The 21,255-nt window shown below is 44.6% G+C and overlaps 1 protein-coding gene across 1 annotated transcript in view; it reads left to right on the plus strand.

Moving 5' to 3' along the window:
- Positions 1-35: 35 nt before the first annotated feature.
- The window catches only part of hibadha (3-hydroxyisobutyrate dehydrogenase a), a 27,672-nt gene continuing 6,452 nt past the window's right edge, over positions 36-21,255 (plus strand). Inside the window, exons 1-6 of the mRNA XM_056297982.1 lie at positions 36-105; positions 3,276-3,436; positions 3,843-3,952; positions 4,196-4,317; positions 17,206-17,339; positions 18,031-18,127. Of these exons, the coding sequence (XP_056153957.1) occupies positions 36-105; positions 3,276-3,436; positions 3,843-3,952; positions 4,196-4,317; positions 17,206-17,339; positions 18,031-18,127 (694 nt within the window). The remainder of the gene's footprint in view (positions 106-3,275; positions 3,437-3,842; positions 3,953-4,195; positions 4,318-17,205; positions 17,340-18,030; positions 18,128-21,255) is intronic.

Genomic DNA, 21,255 nt, shown 5'->3' on the forward strand with positions numbered 1-21,255 from the left:
CGCTCACTGTACGCTGAGGTCAAGGGGAAAGAAGCATGGCTGCCTTGTTTAGAGGGTCCCGGAATTTATTGCTAAGGTGGAATAAACCCGTTGACCTTGCCTTCGGTAACGTATATGCTGGGGGGTTTTACATTTCAAAGTTGTTCCCTTTTTTGAGGGCACATACAAAGAAAAATGCATTCGCACCACATTTTCCTCTCACTGTTTTAGCTTGTTAGCTAGCTTACTAGCATTTTAACTAGGAATTTGCAGCCAGTGAGAGTCACAGTCACAACATATTGTACTCAGCTGGCCACCTGCTGCGTATTAGTCTCAAACTCTAGCTTAGGACAATGTGCTCCATGTGCAGGTTTCCACGTGAACATAATGAACTGTGAGCCAGTTAGCATAAACAGCTAAGTGCAACCGACAGCTGTCTATTCAGAGCATAGAATTCTAGTTGGATTTGTTGTGATCAAATTGCCTTTCAAAATGTATTAAGATGCTCTGAACCAATTGCCGTTGCTGTCACAACGGGTGAGGTACACCGTCAATTTAGAACAACTGACATCCCTGCCCATCCCACAGTGCACATGTAGTTCTTCTGATCTAGCGAGAGAATGTTAATGGTAGCTTCTTTGATCTGTACAGTGGGTAATGATAAGTGTGTTGCAGGCATGTGCTGCAAGAAATTCACAAGATTTCAGTCAGGCCTGAAGACCAGTCACATGTAATTTAAATTTCATCTCTCCACTGATGGACCCCTTTCAGCCTAGGACCTTATTAAGTAACTCCTCCCACTAGCAGCACCGTTGAACTGAAGTTGTCCTGTTCTGTTCCATCAGCATCAATCATTTTGCTGCAACAGTGTATGTAGCATGCTTCAGTAGCCGTAGACTTATAACTGTACCGCAGGATACCTGCCAAACTATGAAATCATAGTAACTGGAGGTTAAGCTAACTTTGCTTTGAAAATTACTCTGGCTGCTGTTGTGGAGATCATACATAGTGAGTTTTATTAGGTGCAGGAATTTGTAAAGACTCATTTGCATCAGTTTCTATTCTTGGAGTCATAATTCAACATTGTAATGATTGATGACATCAGTGTGTTTCTTTTCAACTTAATTTGACAGAATGCAGTGTTTATTATTTTTCCACCATTCAATATCTTGTGAACTATTTATTAACTGACATTTTGGGCAGGAGAAAAATGCAGAGTCTGTCAAACAAAGTCTAAATAAGAAAATATTATTGTTTATAGCCTTTAGTCAAATTTTTCCTTCTTACAATAACAAAGGTGTATTGTAGTTCATGGAATGTAAATTTTTGAGCATTGTCAACTGTAAGAAAATACAGCCAAGTCTTAGGTCTGCTAAAAGGCCTGTTGTGCCAGTCATGATACACTGCGAAGGCTTCAGCTGCGGCAGAAGCAATCACTGGACAATAGACTGCCATGTTTTGACATGCTTTCATTAAATTCATTTTGGTAAGTGCTAGATTTGTAGTCTGTAGCCTGCTACCTAATGGCTATATATGATTTCCCTACTTCCTCAGAGACAACATTATTTGGGCTATTGATATACGTACCTCATATCGTCTGTTGCATTGCTGACGGATAATCCCTAAGTAAAGGTTATGGAAACTCAATGTAATTTGAGCAAAGAAATGAAACTCATTAGCTTTAACAACATTGCAGTTCTTGGGAAAACTTTTTATTTGATAATGGTTCAAAGAAAAAACAGGGTAAACATACTGTCATAAACCAAAGAATACAGGTTTTTCAGGACAGGGGTACACACAACTTATAAAATGTTTGCCTTCAGCTTGCTTTATAATACTCATCTCTGTAATCTAATAAAAGCTTAGTTTATGCTTATTAATCTATAATCTTTTTAATGATACATCATGATATCCTTCTGCTCATCTCTAATGACAGATCATGATATCTTTCTGCTCATCTCAAGTTTGCCCACAATATACTTGCCATATTATGGGTTATATTATAGCATACTTATGTTTTATTAAAACATGCAAGGGAAGGAAAAAATGCTTCATTGCTTATAATTGTATCGATCCAGTTTAAGAGTATGTCAGCCAAGGTGTTGAAGATAATAGTTGTGTCTTAGTATTTAGGGGACTGCTGAAAAAAAACTGACTTTGTTTTGGCTTCACAAGCAAGACTCAATCATGTTGTGGTCAGGCTGGTCCTTGGCCAGTGTTTCTTTAGAATCCAGAAGCCTGGCTGGACTTTGGCTGAACCAGCCAGGTTTTGAAAACGGGGTCAGACAGACAAAAAACTAGCCATATAACCTACAACATTTAATCTTTTTTTGCTATTGTAATGTGGGTATATCTTGAACTTTGGAAAAAAAATTACACTACATTATGTTTCAGTAGTTAGATCATTAGTAGTGTCCTTAGTAAGTTTTCCACCTCTAAAAATTGCAAATTCGAATTTTTACAAGTGGAAAACTTACTAAAAATGCAATTTAATTTATCATTATTATTGTTATTATTAATATTATTATTGTTATTATTATATTTTTCATTCTATTTTGTGACTCCTTTCTGTTTGATTGTAGCTATTAAAAGCTCTCCTTATATTTGTAATTGGCCTTATTGATAGCACTGTCCCAAACCCCCCCCCCCCCATTTTTCCTTCCCAATTGTATGCGGACAACTACCCCACTCTTCTGAGCTGTCTTGGTCACTGTTCGACCCCCACTGCCAATCCAAGGAGGGCGGCAGACTATCATATGCCTCCTGCGATACATGTGGAGTCACCAGCTGCTTCTTTTCACCTGACAGTGAGGAGTTTCACCAGGGGGATGTAGCACGTGGGAGGATCACGCTATTCCCCCCAGTCCCCCCTCCCCTCGAAACAGAAACCCCGACTGACCCGAGGAGGCACTAGTGCAGCGACCAGGACACATACCCACATCCGGCTTCTCACCCGCAGATACAGCCAATTTTTTCTGTAGGGACGCCTGACCAAGCTGGAGGTAACACGGGGATTCGAACCGGCAATCCCCATGTTGGTAGACAACGGAATAGACCGCCATGCCTCCCGGACGCCCCTTAACCTATTAATTAGATTGTCAAACTACATGTGGTGTTACGTTGCTATAATTTCTGTGACTTGACGGATCCCTTTCTCTTCTCTGACCTGCTAGTTTAGTGGTACATGAAGTTTAAAAAAAAAACAAAAAACATTTATCTTGCTTTGGCTTTAGCTAAAAATCTCTCATGTCTCTAATTTTTCCTCCCTCCTCTTCTTCCTTGTTCTCTTCCCACAGTGGCAAGTCGGTCAATGGCCTCAAAGACGCCAGTAGGGTTTATTGGGCTGGGTAATATGGGCAGTCCCATGGCCAAGAACCTACTCAGAAATGGCTACCCTGTCATTGCCACTGATGTTTTCCCCGAGTCTTGCAAGGAGCTACAAGATCTGGGTGCCCAGGTAACACTCAGTTAGTAGCACTTCACTTTTGCAAATGTTAACCCTTATTTACTGTGGCTGAGAACACATTTCATATTTACAGCAATGGCCTGAGGGAGTAGTTGCAGGTGGATGCAAATATGTACACATCCATGCCTGAACTGCTCACTCATTGAACCCTCACCAGCCCAGCAGTGCATCTTTTTAAGAACAGTTGCACACGAACCACTGGTGGTAATTCATAATTCGTGTTTCTTATTGTTCCTCAGCGTAATGATTGTGAATTGACTTTATGTGGGAAATTTGTATGCGTTCAGATTCAAACAAATTAAAAATGAGGGATATGATACAGTTCCACCAGTTTGTGAAGTTTTATTTGCTCCTGTCTCTGTGTGTTCTTATATTTTGTTACGATTCCTACGTTAAGGTGGTGGACTCTCCAGCAGAGGTGGCAGAGAAAGCAGACCGCATTCTCACCATGCTCCCTTCCAGTCCAAATGTAATAGAGGTGTACGTGGGCCCCAATGGCATCCTCAAGTATGTTAGCCTCTTTGTCACAGTCCACATCCCTGTCATTCTTAAACTGTCTTTCCTTCCCTCATTTGACAACTAAATGCCACAAGGTGAAGTCTGCAAGCAAAAGACAATACGATAACAAGGTGTTCCTTAAACATACAGATGCAAATAGAGTAGAACCAGGGGTTATTTTTTTGTTTTTTGTTTTTTTGACCAACTAGTTTGTTTCATGCATGTGAAAGGTTATGGCTTTTTTTTTTGTAGGAAGGTGAAGAAGGGAACACTGCTGATTGACTCCTCCACCATTGACCCTACTGTTGCAAAAGAGATGGCGGTTGCGGCAGAGAAGATGGGCGCTGTGTTCATGGACGCTCCCGTGTCAGGAGGTAAAGGCACGCCAACAGACCAGGGCATTGCAGAAAGCAGTTCACACAGATTTGAAAGTTCACGTAAATTTGAAGCAATCTGTCTCATCCTAACATATCTCGTCCATAAGTCTGTTTTTGCTCATTTGAATGCTATACATGCAGGTTCTCTACACATTACAACTGCCCCGGCCCCAATGCTGTTGCTGTTTGTTGATGCTCTGAACATATTTCTGTTGGTATTTGTGGTGTTGTTAAAGGTTATTGAGCGTTGACGTGGTAATGAGCATCGACACAGGAATAAGATGATGAGACGGCATAGTGTCCGATGTCTGATTACTGGTTCGTTTGTTTAAGTGACAAGGAAAGAAAGTATGCCTACGACCTCTTCCCCCAACTGTCTGAACCGTCTTAAATTCTTATGTGTATCTAAACTATTGGCTGATATATAAGTAAGTGCTGGGACATGGGTTGTAATTACTGAGCTGGCCAGCCAGTAGGTGCCCTCTCCAGGTTTTATTGCTGCTTTTGACCGGCGGTCTTAAAGGCAAGGTTAAGGTTTTAAGTCCTCATTATGTCGGCACTGTCTGTCTGTGACGGCTTCTTGACAGAGCACAGGATCACCAGTCTCCCTTAATGGGCTAAGCTGCAATGGAGAATCCTGTGTCAGTGCTTTTCATGTTGATGGAGCCGTAATGGCGAGTATCCCATGTCAGTGCCTTTCATGTCAGATAAAGAGTCATAAAGAGGAGAGAAACTGCCCTCACATGGAGTGCAGCGGAGGAGGGGAGGGAGATAAGACAAGAGGGGGGACGTGTCGCTGTAAAACCTTCTGTCTCCCTCTTGCTCTCCCCTCTTGAGACCAACCAAGGGCTGCCGGCACACACTCCCACAGATACACACACATGCACACGAGTACCCATACAATCAAATGCCATTATTGTGAATCAACATTTTACGTAGGCCCATGCTACTGTACCTACCTGCTTGCTTTACAACATATTTGACCTCTAGCCCTAACCATAAAGTTTATGTTTCCTATCCTACAATCTTTATGTCACACAGAATACACACTGTAGCTCCCTCCATCTCACATACATACACAAACGCCAAGACAACCTACATTGGTGTGTTTACCGGCTGGCGTCTGCAGACCGGCTGCAGTCAGTGAGATCAGAGTCCTAAGCCTGTTACTCTCTCTCCCTCTTTCTGTCTCACTCACACACTCATTTTCACACACACACACACACACACACACACACACACACACACACACACACACACACACACACACACACACACACACACACACACACACACACACACCACTGTGTTTACATACTGTAGACAGTGTGTAGTTAGTGTGTGCGGTCCTGTGTGAAGGTTCCTCCTCTTCAGGCTCTTAGTTAAGCCTATTTTACTAGCTTGAGATGACCAATGATTTACCTGCTACCTTTGGCCTCTACAACTAGCTCCATGGACGCTCATAGAACAGGCATTGATGCACACACGTACACATGCATGCATGCAGTGCCACTTCTTAGCAACCACAGGCCACATCCACAGGTGCAAACACAGCTCAAACCTGCACCTTAATATACACACACTGTCACACATTTGGCCCCACTCTAAACCCTCAGAACAGGGATTAAAGTAGTCCTGTGGTCTGATAAGTGAAGCCAAACTTGTGCAAAGAGGTCAGGGTGGGGTGGGGGGGTGGGGTTCCAGAGCACAGCCCAGGTCAAGGAGCTGGACTCTCCCTTTCTGCACCTTTCCTCCCCCTCTTCCCCCTTTTCCTATCTCAAGGCGAGATATATGAAGTCATATGCTGTGTTCCAACCAGGAGATGGCACTCTTCCCAAGTAGGGCACCAATGTTGTTATGAGGTGTGTATGCATATTTGTATGAGGGCGTATGCGAGACCAAAAAGAAAATTAGTAATTTAACTTAAGTTAGTGTTGACTGTTTTGATCAAGTCCATATACATGCAATGCAATTAGTGAATATTTGTAAAATTATTGTGAAAATATTTGTAAAAAAGCTATGATTCACCTAATGCTGTCAAAAGGGCTGGCATAGTTTCAGAGTGACACTAAAACTACAGTATTACCCAGTCCTCGAGAAATATAGTACGTTGTACATACTCCCAGTTCACTATACCACAGGCACAATGACAGTCTACTCATACAGATATAGCCCAATCGCTTTTATCTCCCATATCCTTAAACTGCTGCAAGGGGTAGGAGCCGTCTGTTCCCTTTATGGCCCATGCCTTTGTTTATGTTTTTTTGTTTGTTTGTTTTTTTATTGTTTTTACTTTTTATATATAGAAAACTGTGTCCTCTCTGATGTGTGGGAGGCAGTGTGATTTACATAAAAATATGAGTTCAGTGTTTATCCGTGTCTGTGTGTCTGTACCTCGTGTGCGTCACTAGGGGTTTGGCAGTCTCGCCTTGGGTCTGAATTGTGGAGTAATAACCCTGTTTGGGAAAAAAAAAAGACAATCAAAATCTTCCATCCCATCCCTTTTTTTCTCTCTTTCTTGCTTTCTCCCTATAAGCTAACTGCTTACTTTCCCCCTTGTACACTGACCAGTGTGCTGGCTTGAGCCATGCATAACCCCTGTGTCCTGGTGCAAACACACACACACACACACACACACGTAATCTCTATCCACTTGCCTTCACGCATTTACACAGACACTTATGCAAGACGTGCACAAGCGTTCGCTCTTGCACACGTACCACTGTCTGGTGTCGTTAAAAGAGTCCGCATGCAAAGTTGTCCCACAACAAAACGGGCTCTGACGTCACAGGCCCAGGGTGTTGGCACAGCAATGGCAAAAATAGGAGCTCTGGCTAACGAGCGGCGGGGTCGTTAGCAGTAATTACCCAGAATGCTTGCGTCTATGTCTGTGTGCCCATGGTGGGCAGCCACATCGCTAAAAGACGATGGCTTTTAAAATGCCTCAGAAAAACCTTTCATTGTGCCCCCCCCCCCCGGCGCTGGGAAAATCACCCATCGGTACGAATTGAATGAGAGAAAGGGTGTGACAGGACCGCTCTCCCGTGGGACCACTGAGGCGAGGGGCTGATGTTGCTTGTATACACGTTTGTTTTTTTTCCCCCCCCTTTTCTCCCCAATTGTATCCAGCCAATTCCCCCACTCTTCCGAGCCATCCTGGTCAGTGCTCCACCCCCTCTGCCAAGCTGGGGAGGGCTGCAGACTACCACATGCCTCCTCCGATACATGTGGAGCCGCCAGCCGCTTCTTTTCACCTGACTGCGAGGAGTTTTGCCAGGGGGAATGTAGCGCGTGGGAGGATCACACTATTCAATCTCCATGTTGGTAGGCAACGGGATAGCCCGCTATGCTACCATATACATGGTTTTAATAAATAGCCGGCTAACTATCCACCTAACCAGCTCTCGAAACGACCCTAATCATAATCAGTCCACATTGATTAACTGCCTGAAACTTAAGCCGTGTCATTTTAACAACAGTTTGGGTGTCATTCGCCACCCTTCGGGAGCCTTTTAGATCAAAAACTGATGCCAGTTGGGTCATCAGTCAGACTTGTCAATCCACCCCCACACCTTCACCAGACCCACGTTCTGTTTCTTTCTCTGGCCCCACAGGGCCCTCTCAGCCTGGTCTGGAGAAGGAATTGGAGGGCAAAAGAGGCCGGTGTAATCCAGTCTGAGAATGGGATTAATCAGAGTATGCTCAGCGAGAGTGCCGGCAGTTTAGTGGAGGTTAGCGATATCTCTGCCAACATGTTGGTTGGGAATGGTACTGCTGGTGGGGGGCAGTGCTCTGGTCATGCTGTCACTGTTGATGGCTAACCAGTACAAGAGAGAGAAAGAGAGTGGTGCGAGAGTAGTCCAGAAACTAGATTAGCATAACAAGCCCTTCACCATGGGTTTCAGTGACATGCAGAGAAGGGAGGGAACCGGGGGTGGAGGGGCTGTCCAGGGACAGTGCTATAAGGAAATATATGGGGAGGAGGGGTGGTTGTCTTGCCTGGCTCCAGATGGGGGCAGAGCGACACCAGCTGGGGGACTGGCCCTCACAGCTATGCCCCTGTGTCATATGCTGTGTGTGTGTGTGTGTGTGTGTGTGTGTAGACTCATAGTCAGCTGGTGTATGAGCCTTAGTAAAAGTCGGTCTGTCAAAGCCCCATACAGCTTGTCACTCATCTTAAAGAAAATTAGCATTCTGTCTATATGAATGACACTTTCTACAGTTTTCGTGTGTATATTTGTGTGTGTGTGTGTGTGTGTGTGTGTGTGTGTGTGTGTGTGTGTGTGTGTGTGTGTGTGTGTGTGTGTGTCTGTCTGTATGGTCCTAAGTCTGTGTTCCTCCTTGCCAACCAAGCCTAATTGGGGATCATTAGCCTGCTCTATCCTAGATGGGTCTCGTTGGGCTAGTGGAGGGATTGATTGTGGATCTCGCTAGCTCCCTCCCTGGTCTGTCTCTTGCCGTTGACCAGCCTCTCCCCTACAGAATACCACGGCTCCTGTTGATGAGGATGATTATTATAATGATGATGATGAGGGTAGGCCCAGTGGTCAGTCAACATCCACTGCAAGAGCTAAAATCCCAAGGCCATGGTAACCTCAGCAATCATATGCGGTCCTGTTGATTTCCTTGTGTGTGAATGGAAGGTAAAGTTGTGTATTTTCCCTCATTCCCTACACCAAGTCTGCTGTGTGAAACTGCCTCCATTCCCTGAGGTTCTCATGATTTGTACTTCTGTGAGATTTGGTTCTCATGGCTCTGCGCCTGTTAACTGGGGCCGATAAAGAGTCTGTTTTTAACATAGAAGAGCAGCATTAGTGAAGTTGGCAGATAAACTGTTGAAAGTGCTATTTTTTTTTTTTTTCGAGTGATTTTGTTTAACGCAAACCCTCTTACCATCTAACTTATTTACTCGATATCAGTCATGCTTTTTATAGGGCATGTTTGGGTTTTTAATTTATCTGAGAGAAAGATCTGTACTTGGGTGTAATTGTAATGGTGGACCACATCAGGCTGCATGTAGGATGTTGGCCTTTAAAAATGCTACCCTTGCAGGCTAATGTTGCAGTCCACTCTCATTCACTTAAGGTTGTTATGCTATTGAATGTTAAGGCTTGATTAGCCTCATTTATAGATGGCTACAGCCGGGGCCAACACTTTATCCGTACATGTGCATACAGTTAAAAAAGCTAGTGGGAACCAGGGTTGCATATAGCTTAGTCAAGGCCAAGACAACCGCAGCCTGTTTGCACCAGCTGCACTTGGACTTGAAGGTGCTACTTAAAATGTGAATTATCCCTACACGCCTCCTGGCATGCTTGAAGTACAAGGACCTTTTTCAAGCACTTACGTTATCATGTGAGGAAATGAGATGTTTGGAGGAGTTCTAATGCTGTATTATAGGTGTTGTTTCTCTCTAAGTGTTCTCTGGATTTATTCTCTCTTGAACTCAAGGGAAAAGAGTAGGGTTGTGGCATGCTGTCAAATGCGTCATTCACTACCGAACCATGGGAAGATCCTGTGTGTGTGTGTGTGTGTGTGTGTGTGTGTGTGTGTGTGTGTGTGTGTGTGTGTGTGTGTGTGTGTGTGTGTGTGTGTGTGTGTGTGTGTGTGTGTGTGTGTGTGTGTGTGTGTGTGTGCTGTTTGTGCAGTCTCATATTCACAAATGCAGTTTCATTTAAACCCACCACCAATAAAAAGGGCCTACTGCTTTACACACGGCTCGTAACTCCGGGACATGGCCTCAGAACCTTTTAACTGACGTCGCGGCGTCGGCCGGTACTGGGATGCGCACCTGTCCCTGACATTTGCACAGATTTACACATGTGCACACACACCCGCACATGCATGGATATTATCATGTACACGCAAGCTACAGCTCTTTCTCTCTCGCTCTCTCTCACTCACACACACATACACACTCACACACACCCTTACTCATCTCTCACACATGCACAGGGACCACTTCAAAAAGCTCGACTTTAAAAGGTTACAAGGCTATAATGAATTGCCTCTGTTTATTTTTGTGTGTGTCTGTGTGTGTGTGTGTATGTGTGTGTAACGAAACGAGTGCTAATTAATTCAACGCTTACTACAAATACGACAAACCAAAATTGTTTCTCTGATCCTCTTTTGCCGTCACACACCCAATTTCACCCTCTTATGTTTACGGTTAAAGCCTGCTGTATATATAAGTGCACTGTCAAGAGTCTCGACTAATAGTCTTTGATGGTGGAGCTGATATTTTGTCTTTACATGTATGAGGCACACTAACAGACGTGAGGCCACACAGAAGCCCAGAGAAAAACACACACACACTGTTCGGTGCCTCCTTAACCAATGAGGGGCATCCTTTGTCCTCTTCTCCGCCTTACTTGTGCAGTTTAAAAGTGACCATAAGAGCCAAGCCGTGGAGCAGGCTGTTAACCCTGCAGCCGGTGTCACCATGGTCCGGGGGGGGGTTGAGGGAGTGAGTAGTTGTAGCAGACTACCTGGAGCAGTTTGTGGTAAAGAGAGTGGGGGGTGGGGGTGGAGAGGTGGCTCTTTTCCTAAGGAAATCCTTCCTGTAAGTATTAGGGATGCATCGAGATGCACCAAGCAGTGTCGATATCTGAGATTTTACCCATGACTAAAATCCAATACTTAAAGCCATGAGTAACATGTAAATAAAAGCAAAATAGCTTTATTTACTGCACCTTTGGTACATGGAAGCCTATTTTTTCTTAATGGTGAAAAAAAAAGACTGATTTTATGCCCGTAATTTTGCCCATTGACTCCAAACTATTGGTCTAAGTCTGCACTGTTCTGCAAAAGTGATCAGCTCAGTACTCGGTATCAGCTGATACTTAACACTGCGAAACAGTATTGGTGGTGAAAAGTGATACTGGTGCATCCCTATTAAGTATAGTCATTGTAATTTGTTTATGTATTTGTTTAATTGGGGAGGGGGGGGGTCTGCAGAGAGGTGGAAAGACGCCCAGAAAAGGTTGTGTGCCTGAATACCCAAAATGCAGCAATCAGGCCTGAGCCCCACATAGTCTGCTTTATTGGATGAACTACCATGATGCCTCAGATTGTTGCGTGTTTTGACTGTTGTGTGGATTTTTTTGTTCCTCTTGATAGTTTATTTTTTACTTGTTTTCTGTGTCCAGTTGGCAGTGTGTATGGTTTGGTTTTTGTATACAGCATCATCATAAAATCAGATAAAATTAGACTCTTTCTGCTCTTGACCATTTGAGGCCATAATCTGTGTGACTCCTATCTCACACTCTCTGAACATCTCTCCCCACCTCTCCTCTCCTCTGTGCTCTTTGCCTCTCATATCTTTCTTCTATAACATTTCCATAGCGCCATAGCCCCCCTTTCTTTTAGTCTCCTCCCCTAGGGGGCGGTGTGTGGTTGCGCGGCGCTAACGATCCAGGGGTGTCACTCCCGCTGGGATGGATGAGCCGGCGGTCTTGGTGCCCAGGAAGCCTCATTAGGATTCCTCTTTAATCCGTCTCTGACAGGACGATCCGAGAACGGGACGTCCCCTCACACACGCACGCACGCACACACACACACACACACCAGACAAAACACTCTTACTGACTCACGCGACACAGACATCCAAACACACAAACCCAGACGCACACATTCATACATACACACAAACACACCCACACTTTCCCCCTATGTTATGCAAATGACTTGTTATTCTTCCAGGAGCCGGGATCTTCCATCATGCCTTTGTCACTGCTTATAGAAATCCACTACAGATCATAAGAGCTTATTATGGGTGATTAGTTAATTTGAGGGAGGGAGTGACGGGAAGGATGGTGGGAGGTAAAGAGAGAGATTGCTTTGGTCCTCTTCTATCTTTCTAGCTCTCTCTCTCTCTCTCTCTCTCTCTCTCTCTCTCTCTCTCCTATGATTGGTCTAACTTCTCTCCTCTTACTCTCCGTTCTCTCCTTCTCTCCCCTCAGAGAGATGTATTGATCAGGACGTTGACTGTGTTATCAATAATCTCCTCTTTAGTCGTCCCGCAAACAGCCATCTCCACTAATGAACCAGCTCAGCTGTCACGCAGTGCTCATGGCACATGTGCTCGCTGGCGCGGTAGTCTTGTTTGTGTACAGAAGATGATGATTGAAGTGCATTTAATGTTCTCTTGTCTTTTATAGTCTTAAGATTTTTTACTAATAAGACAAAACAAGGAGCTGGGCTTTCAATACTACGGCAAATGCAACAGGAATGAGACTTTGCAGAGAAGCATTGCAATATTAAGTCATGTCATGTCTCATAATAATCCTGACTGGGGCCATGATTTGTTTCCGAAGCATTCCCCAAAACAAGTTGAAGAATGCATTACAAGACAGAAAAGCTAAAAGTAATGAGTTTAAAAAAAAAGACGTGAACAGTCGAGAATAAAATGCTCAAGGGGTATATGCAGACAATACTCTGTGTCAAATAAAGACTGCAAAGAAATACTTCGCAAAAATAATTGGTAAAACTACTATATTAGAGCCTGCATACACAATTTGAGATGAACAGACACTTAATTGAAATTTTCATCCCTGGAAAAAAACATCTTCAGTTGAGTGGAAATCACAGCACTTTCCTATCAGCAATGTGTGAACCATATGTGAGGATGATGAGTGTGTTTGGTGGCCTTATGTTAAGCGTGTGTTTGCCGTGGTCCATAGGCAGCTGCCGCAGTGTGGCGTTTGGGCTTCATTATGTGGCCCTAATGACCTGCTGACAGCTCATCACTGAAACACACATACACGCACAAAGTAGTGGCATCAACACACCCGTGACAGCGGTATAGCCAATTAAGAATGGGAGAAGGGGTAAACTGATGTATATTTATGTTTATGGGTCACCAAAATATATGGTTAGCACTACTGTAGAAAATCCTCTCTTCTCCTCTCCTCTCCTCCTATCCATCTCTCTCCTCCCCTCTTGTCTCTTCCCCACTCCTGTCCTCTTCTCCCCTCTTCATCCAAGTCTGATAATGTGGTTTCAGCTGTTTTTACCCTTCTAATACCTCTTTAATTATTAACGCCAACATTATTAGGCTTTCACTATTAAGAGGCCTTTCATTAGAGCTACACAGCCCCCCGAAGAGTGATCTGATCTCTCTCTCTCTCTCTCTCTCTCTCTCTCTCTCTCTCTCTCTCTCTCTCTCTCTCTCTCTCTCTCTCTCTCTCTCTCTCTCTCTCTCTCTCTCTCTCTCTCTCTCTCTCTCTCTCTCTAGCTCTCTCTTACTCGCTTTCTCTCTCTAGCTCTCTCGTGTTCTCTCTCACTGTCTCTCTCTAGCTCTCTCTATCTCGCTCTCTCTAGCTTTCTCTCTCTCTCTCGCATTCTCTCTCCCGTTCTTCCTCTTAGGAAAATCTGGATTCTGTTGAGCTTTGTGCAATGTCACCATGGTCATGTTGGCCTGTTTAGGCTTTAGTTACATAACACTTGCCTACTGCAGCACTTTATAAGATTTTGTGAGTGTGTGTGCATAGTTCATTTTTAGCGTCTTTGTGTGTGTGTGTGTGTGTGTGTGTGTGTGTGTGTGTGCGTGCGTGCGTGTGTGTGTGTTTACATATGTTTGCCAGCATGCTAATGTTTCTGTGTTAATGTTTAGGGTTAGTCAATGGAGCGTTAAAGGGGCCGTGGCATGGCAGATGAGATTTGAACGGCAGGGGTACCGCATCCCTCTGAACAGGTTTATTCCTGCACTAATCGGGCACGTCCTCAACCTGCTCCATCAGGACCCAGCAGCATCCTGCAGAGGGGCTGGGGGGGCTGCTAAAACATGGCACACTCCTTAAGCCATCAGGCACGAGGAGCGATACCTAATTGAACATGATAAAGTGTAAAGTTAATTACCCCTCACGCCTGTCACTGATACCCCCACAGGGTGTAGCCCCGGACACAGCTGTTGGTCCGGGCGAGCGTGTGTGTGTGTGTGTGTGTGTGTGTGTGTGTGAGACAGCGGGGGAGAGAGAAAGAGAGGAGGGGTGAGAGGACAAAAGGGGAGACTTCCCATGGGGGTCGTGCAGTGGATGATGGCAACAATCGGCTTTTAAAGATACCCGGGTCCCTCTGGTGCACCTCTTCTTAACACTCTTGCCCCACTTTCACACACACACACACACACACACACACACACACACACACACACACACACACACACACACACACACACACACATTTTCACAGCTGACCTTTTTCAGACAGTTGACGATGTTAAACAGTCAGGCAGCTGATGTCTGTGTTGTTTATTATGGAAAAAATGTTCATTGGATAACGTTTTAAACAGAGTTGAACAAAGTTCACCTTGCTTGCGCACATTTCCAAAAACTCAGCATGCCAGTGTAAATATAAAATTAAATTCATCACCTTGCTCAAGTCCCGGGTAGGTTATAACTGGACTCTGATCCGTTTTCATAAGACAAGTCCCAAAACTTGTTATTGTGATCAGAAAAATAAACAAAAAACAAACAAAACAAAAAAAGACAAAAACCAAAAATAAGTCTGACTATGCTGTGCTGCAGCTGTGAGAGGATGGTAACCTGTTGTCGTGGGGCGTCCGGGTGGTGTGGCGGTCTATTCCATCGCCTACCAACACGGGGATCGCTGGTTTGAATACCCGTGTTACCTCCGGCTTGGTCGGGAGTCCCTACAGACACAATTGGCCGTGTCTGCGGGTGGGAAGCTGGATGTGGGTATGTGTTCTGGTCACTGCACTAGCGCCTCCTCTGGTCGGTCGGGCTGCCTGTTCAAGGGGGAGGGGGGAACTGGGGGGAATAGCGTGATCCTCCTACGCGCTACATTCCCCCTGGCAAAACTCGTCACTGTCGGGTGAAAAGATGCGGCTGGTGACTCCACATGTATCGGAGGAGGCATGTGGTAGTCTGCAGCCCTCGCTGGATTGGCAGAGGGGGGTGGAGCAGCGACCAAGACGGCTCGGAAGAGTGGGGTAGTTGTCCGGGTACAATTGGGGAGAAAAATTTGTTAAAAAAAAACCTGTTGTCATGAGCCTCATTTATCACATACAGATGTGTGACAAATTGAAGGAAAAACCTGAATGCTTGACCCCTACAGTGAGGGGGTCCGGGGGCTCTGTTATGCTGTGGGGGGGATTTTCCTAGCATGATTTGGGTCCACTTGTCCCCTTAGAGGGAAGCATCACTGCAAATCTATACAAAGTTATTCTGAGTGATCACCTTTATCCTATGATGAGACATTTCTGTCCTGATGACAATGCCCCCATCCACAGGGCATGAGGTGTCACTGAATAATTTGATGAGTATGAAAATAACATAAATCATATGCTATGGCCTTCGCAGTCATCAGATCTCAACTCAGTTTTTTTATTTTGATATACTCTGTTGATCCCCATAAGGAAATTATGCTCTGCGTTTAACCCATCCTATCTGTGTAGCTAGGAGCAGTGGGCAGCCGCCGTGCAGCACCTGGGGACCAACTCCAGTTTGTCTTGCCATGCCTTGGTGAAGGGCACAGGAGTATTAACCCTAACATGCATGTCTTTTTTGATGGTGGGGGAAACCGGAGCACCCGGAGAAAACCCGTCGCAGACATGGGGAGAAGTGCAAACTCCACACAGAGGATGACCGGGGATGACCCCCAAAGTTGGACAACCCTGGGGTTTGAACCCAGGACCTTCTTGCTGTGAGGCGACAGCGGTAACTGCCACCACGCCGCCAAGTTGAACACCTATGGGAGATTTTGGACTGACATGTTAGACAGCGCTCTCCACCCCCACCATCAAAACACCAAATGAGGAAGTGTCTTTTGGAAGAATGGTGTCCATCCCTCTGGTAGAGTTAAGAGGCTTGTAGAATCTATGACAAGGAGCACTGAAGCTGTTCTGGAGGCTCGTGGTGGACCTTACTAAGACACTTTATGTTGGCTTTTCCCTTTCATTTGTCACCCATCTGTACATGCTGCATGTATCATGGCTCCATGTGAGTGTCCAGCTGGCTCTTTATATGAAGGACTGAAATAGATAGGCCCTGTTCTGCACCACCGATATGTAGCCCCCTCGCTTCCATTTCTACTGTCTGTCTTTTGCTTATTATCTCTTTTTCTAATTGGATCTTTCTGATTATCCAAAGGAATTGAATCAAGTGCAACTGGACTTGGTATATATCCTTGAAGACGTTTCGCTTCTCATCCAAGAGGCTTCATCAGTTCGTGCCTTTCTGACTAGACCAAGCTAGTCTGATGAAGCCTCTTGGATGAGAGGCGAAACGTCTTCACGGATATATACCAAGTCCAGTTGCACTTGATTCAATTCCTTTGGATAACCATGACCTGGATGAATGAGAACATTCACAGACATCTTTCTGATTATTGTCTAGACAGTTAAACTTGTATTCATTTATGTTCTGAATTTTTTTTTCACTTTTAAGTTGGTATCAGTATCTAATAAAGGTATAAAAATACCAAAAAATAAATAAAAGTTGGTATAATGAAATGGCCTCCCTAATTTTGCCCACCCAGATTTTTTCTAAAACATTGGTAATCATATAAGTGACCATGCAATTCCATTATCATCAATAAGACCTACTAGTAATGACAGCAAAAGTTATGGATGTTAGTCGAAAATAGTCAAACAATCATCATATTAAGAAAAAAAACAATATATGTACCGTATACTCACTTTTTCCTAACAGTCCAACCTCAATGCCAAGATCTTTTCCTGGTGCAGTTCTCCAGGCCTGGTTATTAGACTGCTGTTTTTATCATGAACCATATGTTTGTGTTTGCAAATACAACGAAGATTTTGCACCGCGGTTAACCTCAACTCTTTTGTGTTTGTTTTTTACTGTGTGTGTGTGTGTGTGTGTGTGTGTGTGTGTGTGTGTGTGTGTGTGTGTGTGTGTGTAGGTGTGGGGGCTGCCAGCCTGGCCAAGCTGACCTTTATGGTGGGCGGTGTGGAGGAGGAGTACCACGCTGCTCAGGAGCTGCTCACTTGTATGGGAGCCAATGTGATCTATTGTGGACAGGTCGGCACTGGACAGGTAAGGACAGACACACAAAAAAATAAAATAAAACATGATTAAGTGCACATTTGAATTCACGGAGGCATCTGGATGGTGTGGTGGTCTATTCTGTTGCCTACCAACACGGGAATCACCAGTTCGAATCCCTGTGTTACCTCCGGCTTGGTCAGGCGTTTCTACAGACACACTTGGCCGTGTCTGTGGGTGGGAAGCCGTATGTGGGTATGTATCCTGGTCGCTGCACTAGCGCCTCCTCTGGTCGGTTGGGGCACCTGTTCAGGTGTTCAGAGTGGAGGGGGAACTGGGGGGAACAGCGTGATCCTCCCACACACTATTTCCCCTTGGCGAAAGTCCTCACTGTAAGGTGAAAAGAAGCGGCTGGCGACTCCACATGTATCGGAGTGCAGCCCTCCCTGGATTGGCAGAGTGGGTGGAGCAGCAACCAGGATGGCTCGGAAGAGTGGGGTAGTTAGCCATGTACGATTGGGGAGAAAAAAGGGGGGGGGACCCATAACAAAAACATTTGAATTCACATTCCGATGCCAGTATGCTTCTTTTATTTGAACGCACACCTAGTATGTCACGACATACTGTCACACACATCGTCTTAAGCCGTCTTCAGTGGTGTCTCTCAAACAAACACACACACAGGCTCACATAGATGGAGTGATAGTGCCTCTCCTGACTCCTGTCTCTGCATCCTCTTTAGGCGGCCAAGATCTGCAACAACATGCTGCTTGCTATCGGAATGATTGGGACCGCAGAGACCATGAACCTCGGCATCAGGTACTTTCAGCAGCAGCACAGTGAATTTGCCTTGTTCCTGGCATTTGGAATGAAAACAAAAGAGAAAATAGTATTAAACCTTTGAACCAGAGCTACAGTCCAAGGGTTCATGCTCGTCAGATGTTCCTGTCAGATCCAAAGGGAGATAATAAACATTGGTGAGTTCTTCACTAGAAAGCAATATGGTCCTTGAAGAACCCCCATATGCAAGAGTTTTATGGAAACACTAAAACACTTCTCCAAGGCTTCCTCTTGGTTCCCACTAAGCTATCTGAAGACACCCTCAAAGGTTTCTCAAAGCTCTTTTTTAATTGCTTTAGCTTTGGTAGCACGGTGGCCCAGTGGTTAGCGCTGTTGCTCTACAGCAAGAAGGTTCTGGGTTTGAACCCCAGACCGTCCCAGGTCCTTTCTGTGTGGAGTTTGCATGTTCTCCCTGTGTCTGCGTGGGTTTCCTCCGGGTGCTCCGGTTTCCTCCCACCATCAAAAAGACATGCATGTTAGGATTAATACTCCTGTCTATGCCCCTGACCAAGGCAATGGAAAGAAGAACTGGAGTTGGTCCCAGGTGCTACAGCTGCCCACTGCTCCTATACAATAGGATGGGGTTAAATGCAGAAGACAAATGTCGTTGTAACCTGAACAATGACAAAATAAAGTGGTGGCTGCTGCTGCTGCTGCTGCTGCTTCTTCTTCTTCTTCTTCTTCTTCAAAGCAACTAAAGTAAAAAAAAAAATGATGAAGAGAGTCAATTTCACATCTAGGAAATACTCTTGCCCATGTATCATGTCCACCATTCTGGGCTATTCATACTATCATTTGACACTCCTTTGAGAAGAAAACCAAGTCTTCAGTGAGAACCTCTTTAGATCTGTTATGAAATTGTCAGAGCTCCCCTTAGTCTTCTCTCAAACCTGACTCCTGATCAATGAGACTATGCTAGACACCAACTGTGTGAGGATCAGATATGGTAGCCACTCTAGTAGTGTAATCATAACATGGCTGTAACAAAGGCCATCATTTGCCGCTTGAGGGTTGAGAGAGTGTGTGTGGGTGGGTGTGTGAGTGCGCACAAAGGGGTGTGCCCAGCACCAATTCAGGCTTGTTTCTGGTAGAGCGAGATGGATGAGGGGGCAGGGCTAGGAACTCTGATTTACATCTGCTGATTGAGCTCTCACCCATGTCCTGTCACAGCCTTGTCATTGAGTGCTGCCTGGAAACTACTGATCCCATCATTCATCATACCGTCATCTCGCACTAAGCCACATAAACCAGGAGGCAGAAAATGATGGGAAGTGAAGTTTGAATATACTGAGACAATACATTTTGATGCAGTATGAAATCAATCAATCAATCGATCGATCAAGTTGCATTTTATATAGTGCTTTTCTAGCTGCAACAGCCACTCAAAGCGCTTTACATTTCTGGTCAAATCAGAATTTCAGACACCTGTTATAACAGGTTTGAGACTACTGACATTAAGCAGACCAGTGACAGACCTTACTCGGTATGCAGATAATGGACTGTCGACAGCAGTGGAATGGTCACCAGAAACCACAAAGTTATTTTCCTGCACCTAACATTACCATATCCATTATTGCCATGTGGGAATGAATCAGAGCCTCTGAATAGCACACAAGGTTTGCATATCAATACAGCCTCCATGTTAACTGTTCGAATAGATTTAATCGTTTCAGCGCATGCCAGGCTAACCACATGCATAAAAATCGGTTGTCACTGAACAAGTCAAACAGACTGACTAATGCATTACGTTTGTCATATTGGGCAAGACAAATAAAATAGACTTGACTTGAGCCACTATTGCAGCAGTGTTGTCAACCAGCACTTGCTACAGGCCTGGCTCCAGGGGGTGCTGTAGTGAGGCTTAGCCCCTCCCCCAAGTGACATTTTGTGCCCCCCCCATACCGCCCAAATTATATCAAGATGTTTAAGTCCTCTAAGTTAATCAAAATCATTGTTGCATTTTTTCATGTTGGTGCGCTATTTACCAAATTATAATTTGGCAAATATTACCAAGTTATATATTGAGAAATGTCCTGGTCTCTTACACTCTATGTATTTATAAAGGTCTAATAAGGTTGGGTTGTTGTGAGCAAGTTGCTAAAAGCTTTAGTGTTGTAAAGACCTGGAAATGACGGCGCTATGGTCTGAGCCTGTAAGGCCTTTTGAGAAACATAGACATATGGGATATCCTAAAATTAGCCATATAATCAGCTTTGCTTTAACTTGCCATTATTTTATGTTCTGAAATTTGTTTCCGACTCCTTTTAAACATATATCCTCTCTATAATTGACTATTTTGCCTGTTCACCTTGTTACTTTCACACATTTTTATGGTTTGTGCAGCTTCAATTTGTGTGTGTGTGTGTGTGTGTGTGTGTGTGTGTGTGTGTGATGGCTCTGTCTACAGTGCAGCTGTATTAGTGCAGCAGATTTATCTGTGCTGAAATGGTGGAAGAAAATTGGCGTGAGCAGTCGCACATAAATCCCCCCACTAGGCTGCTGATATATGGAAGCATTAGGGAGCAACACTGATTCACACACCACCAGGCTATTTCTGAGAAACACACACACACACACACACACACGGTGTCACTTTCATAACCACTGAAGACAGGAATTTTTATCAACCTACAGTAATTTATAATCACGATGCACATCATAGTAATCTGTGGCTAAAAAAAAGAAGCAGGGCTGAGAATAACGACTATTCTCTAAGTGGAGCAGAAGTTTGGCTGTTAAGGATTTTCATATATTTGTGGAAATGGCTGGCATAAATATGATTGTGTGTGTGTGTGTGTTTGTATAAAATCGTGTGGGCTTCCCCCTTTTCTTGGCAGGCCTATCTCTGGGGCTTTATTAGAGGAGTTGACAAAGACTGTCATCATTTAGAGAGAGCGTGCACCCCTAAATCTCCCACACTGCATTGCAGCCCAGCCTCTTATGCAGAATGGGGAACAAGCGTTCTCCCAGGTGTGTGTGTGTGTGTGTGTGTGTGTGTGTGTGTGTGTGTGTGTGTGTGTGTGTGTGTGTGTGTGTGTGTGTGTGTGTGTGTGTGTATGCAGCCAGACGGGCAGGCAGACACAAACGCACTCACACACACACACACACACACACACATACAAAAATA

This window comes from Lampris incognitus, chromosome 18 (genome assembly GCF_029633865.1).
Source record: "Lampris incognitus isolate fLamInc1 chromosome 18, fLamInc1.hap2, whole genome shotgun sequence".
NCBI lineage: Eukaryota > Metazoa > Chordata > Actinopteri > Lampriformes > Lampridae > Lampris > Lampris incognitus.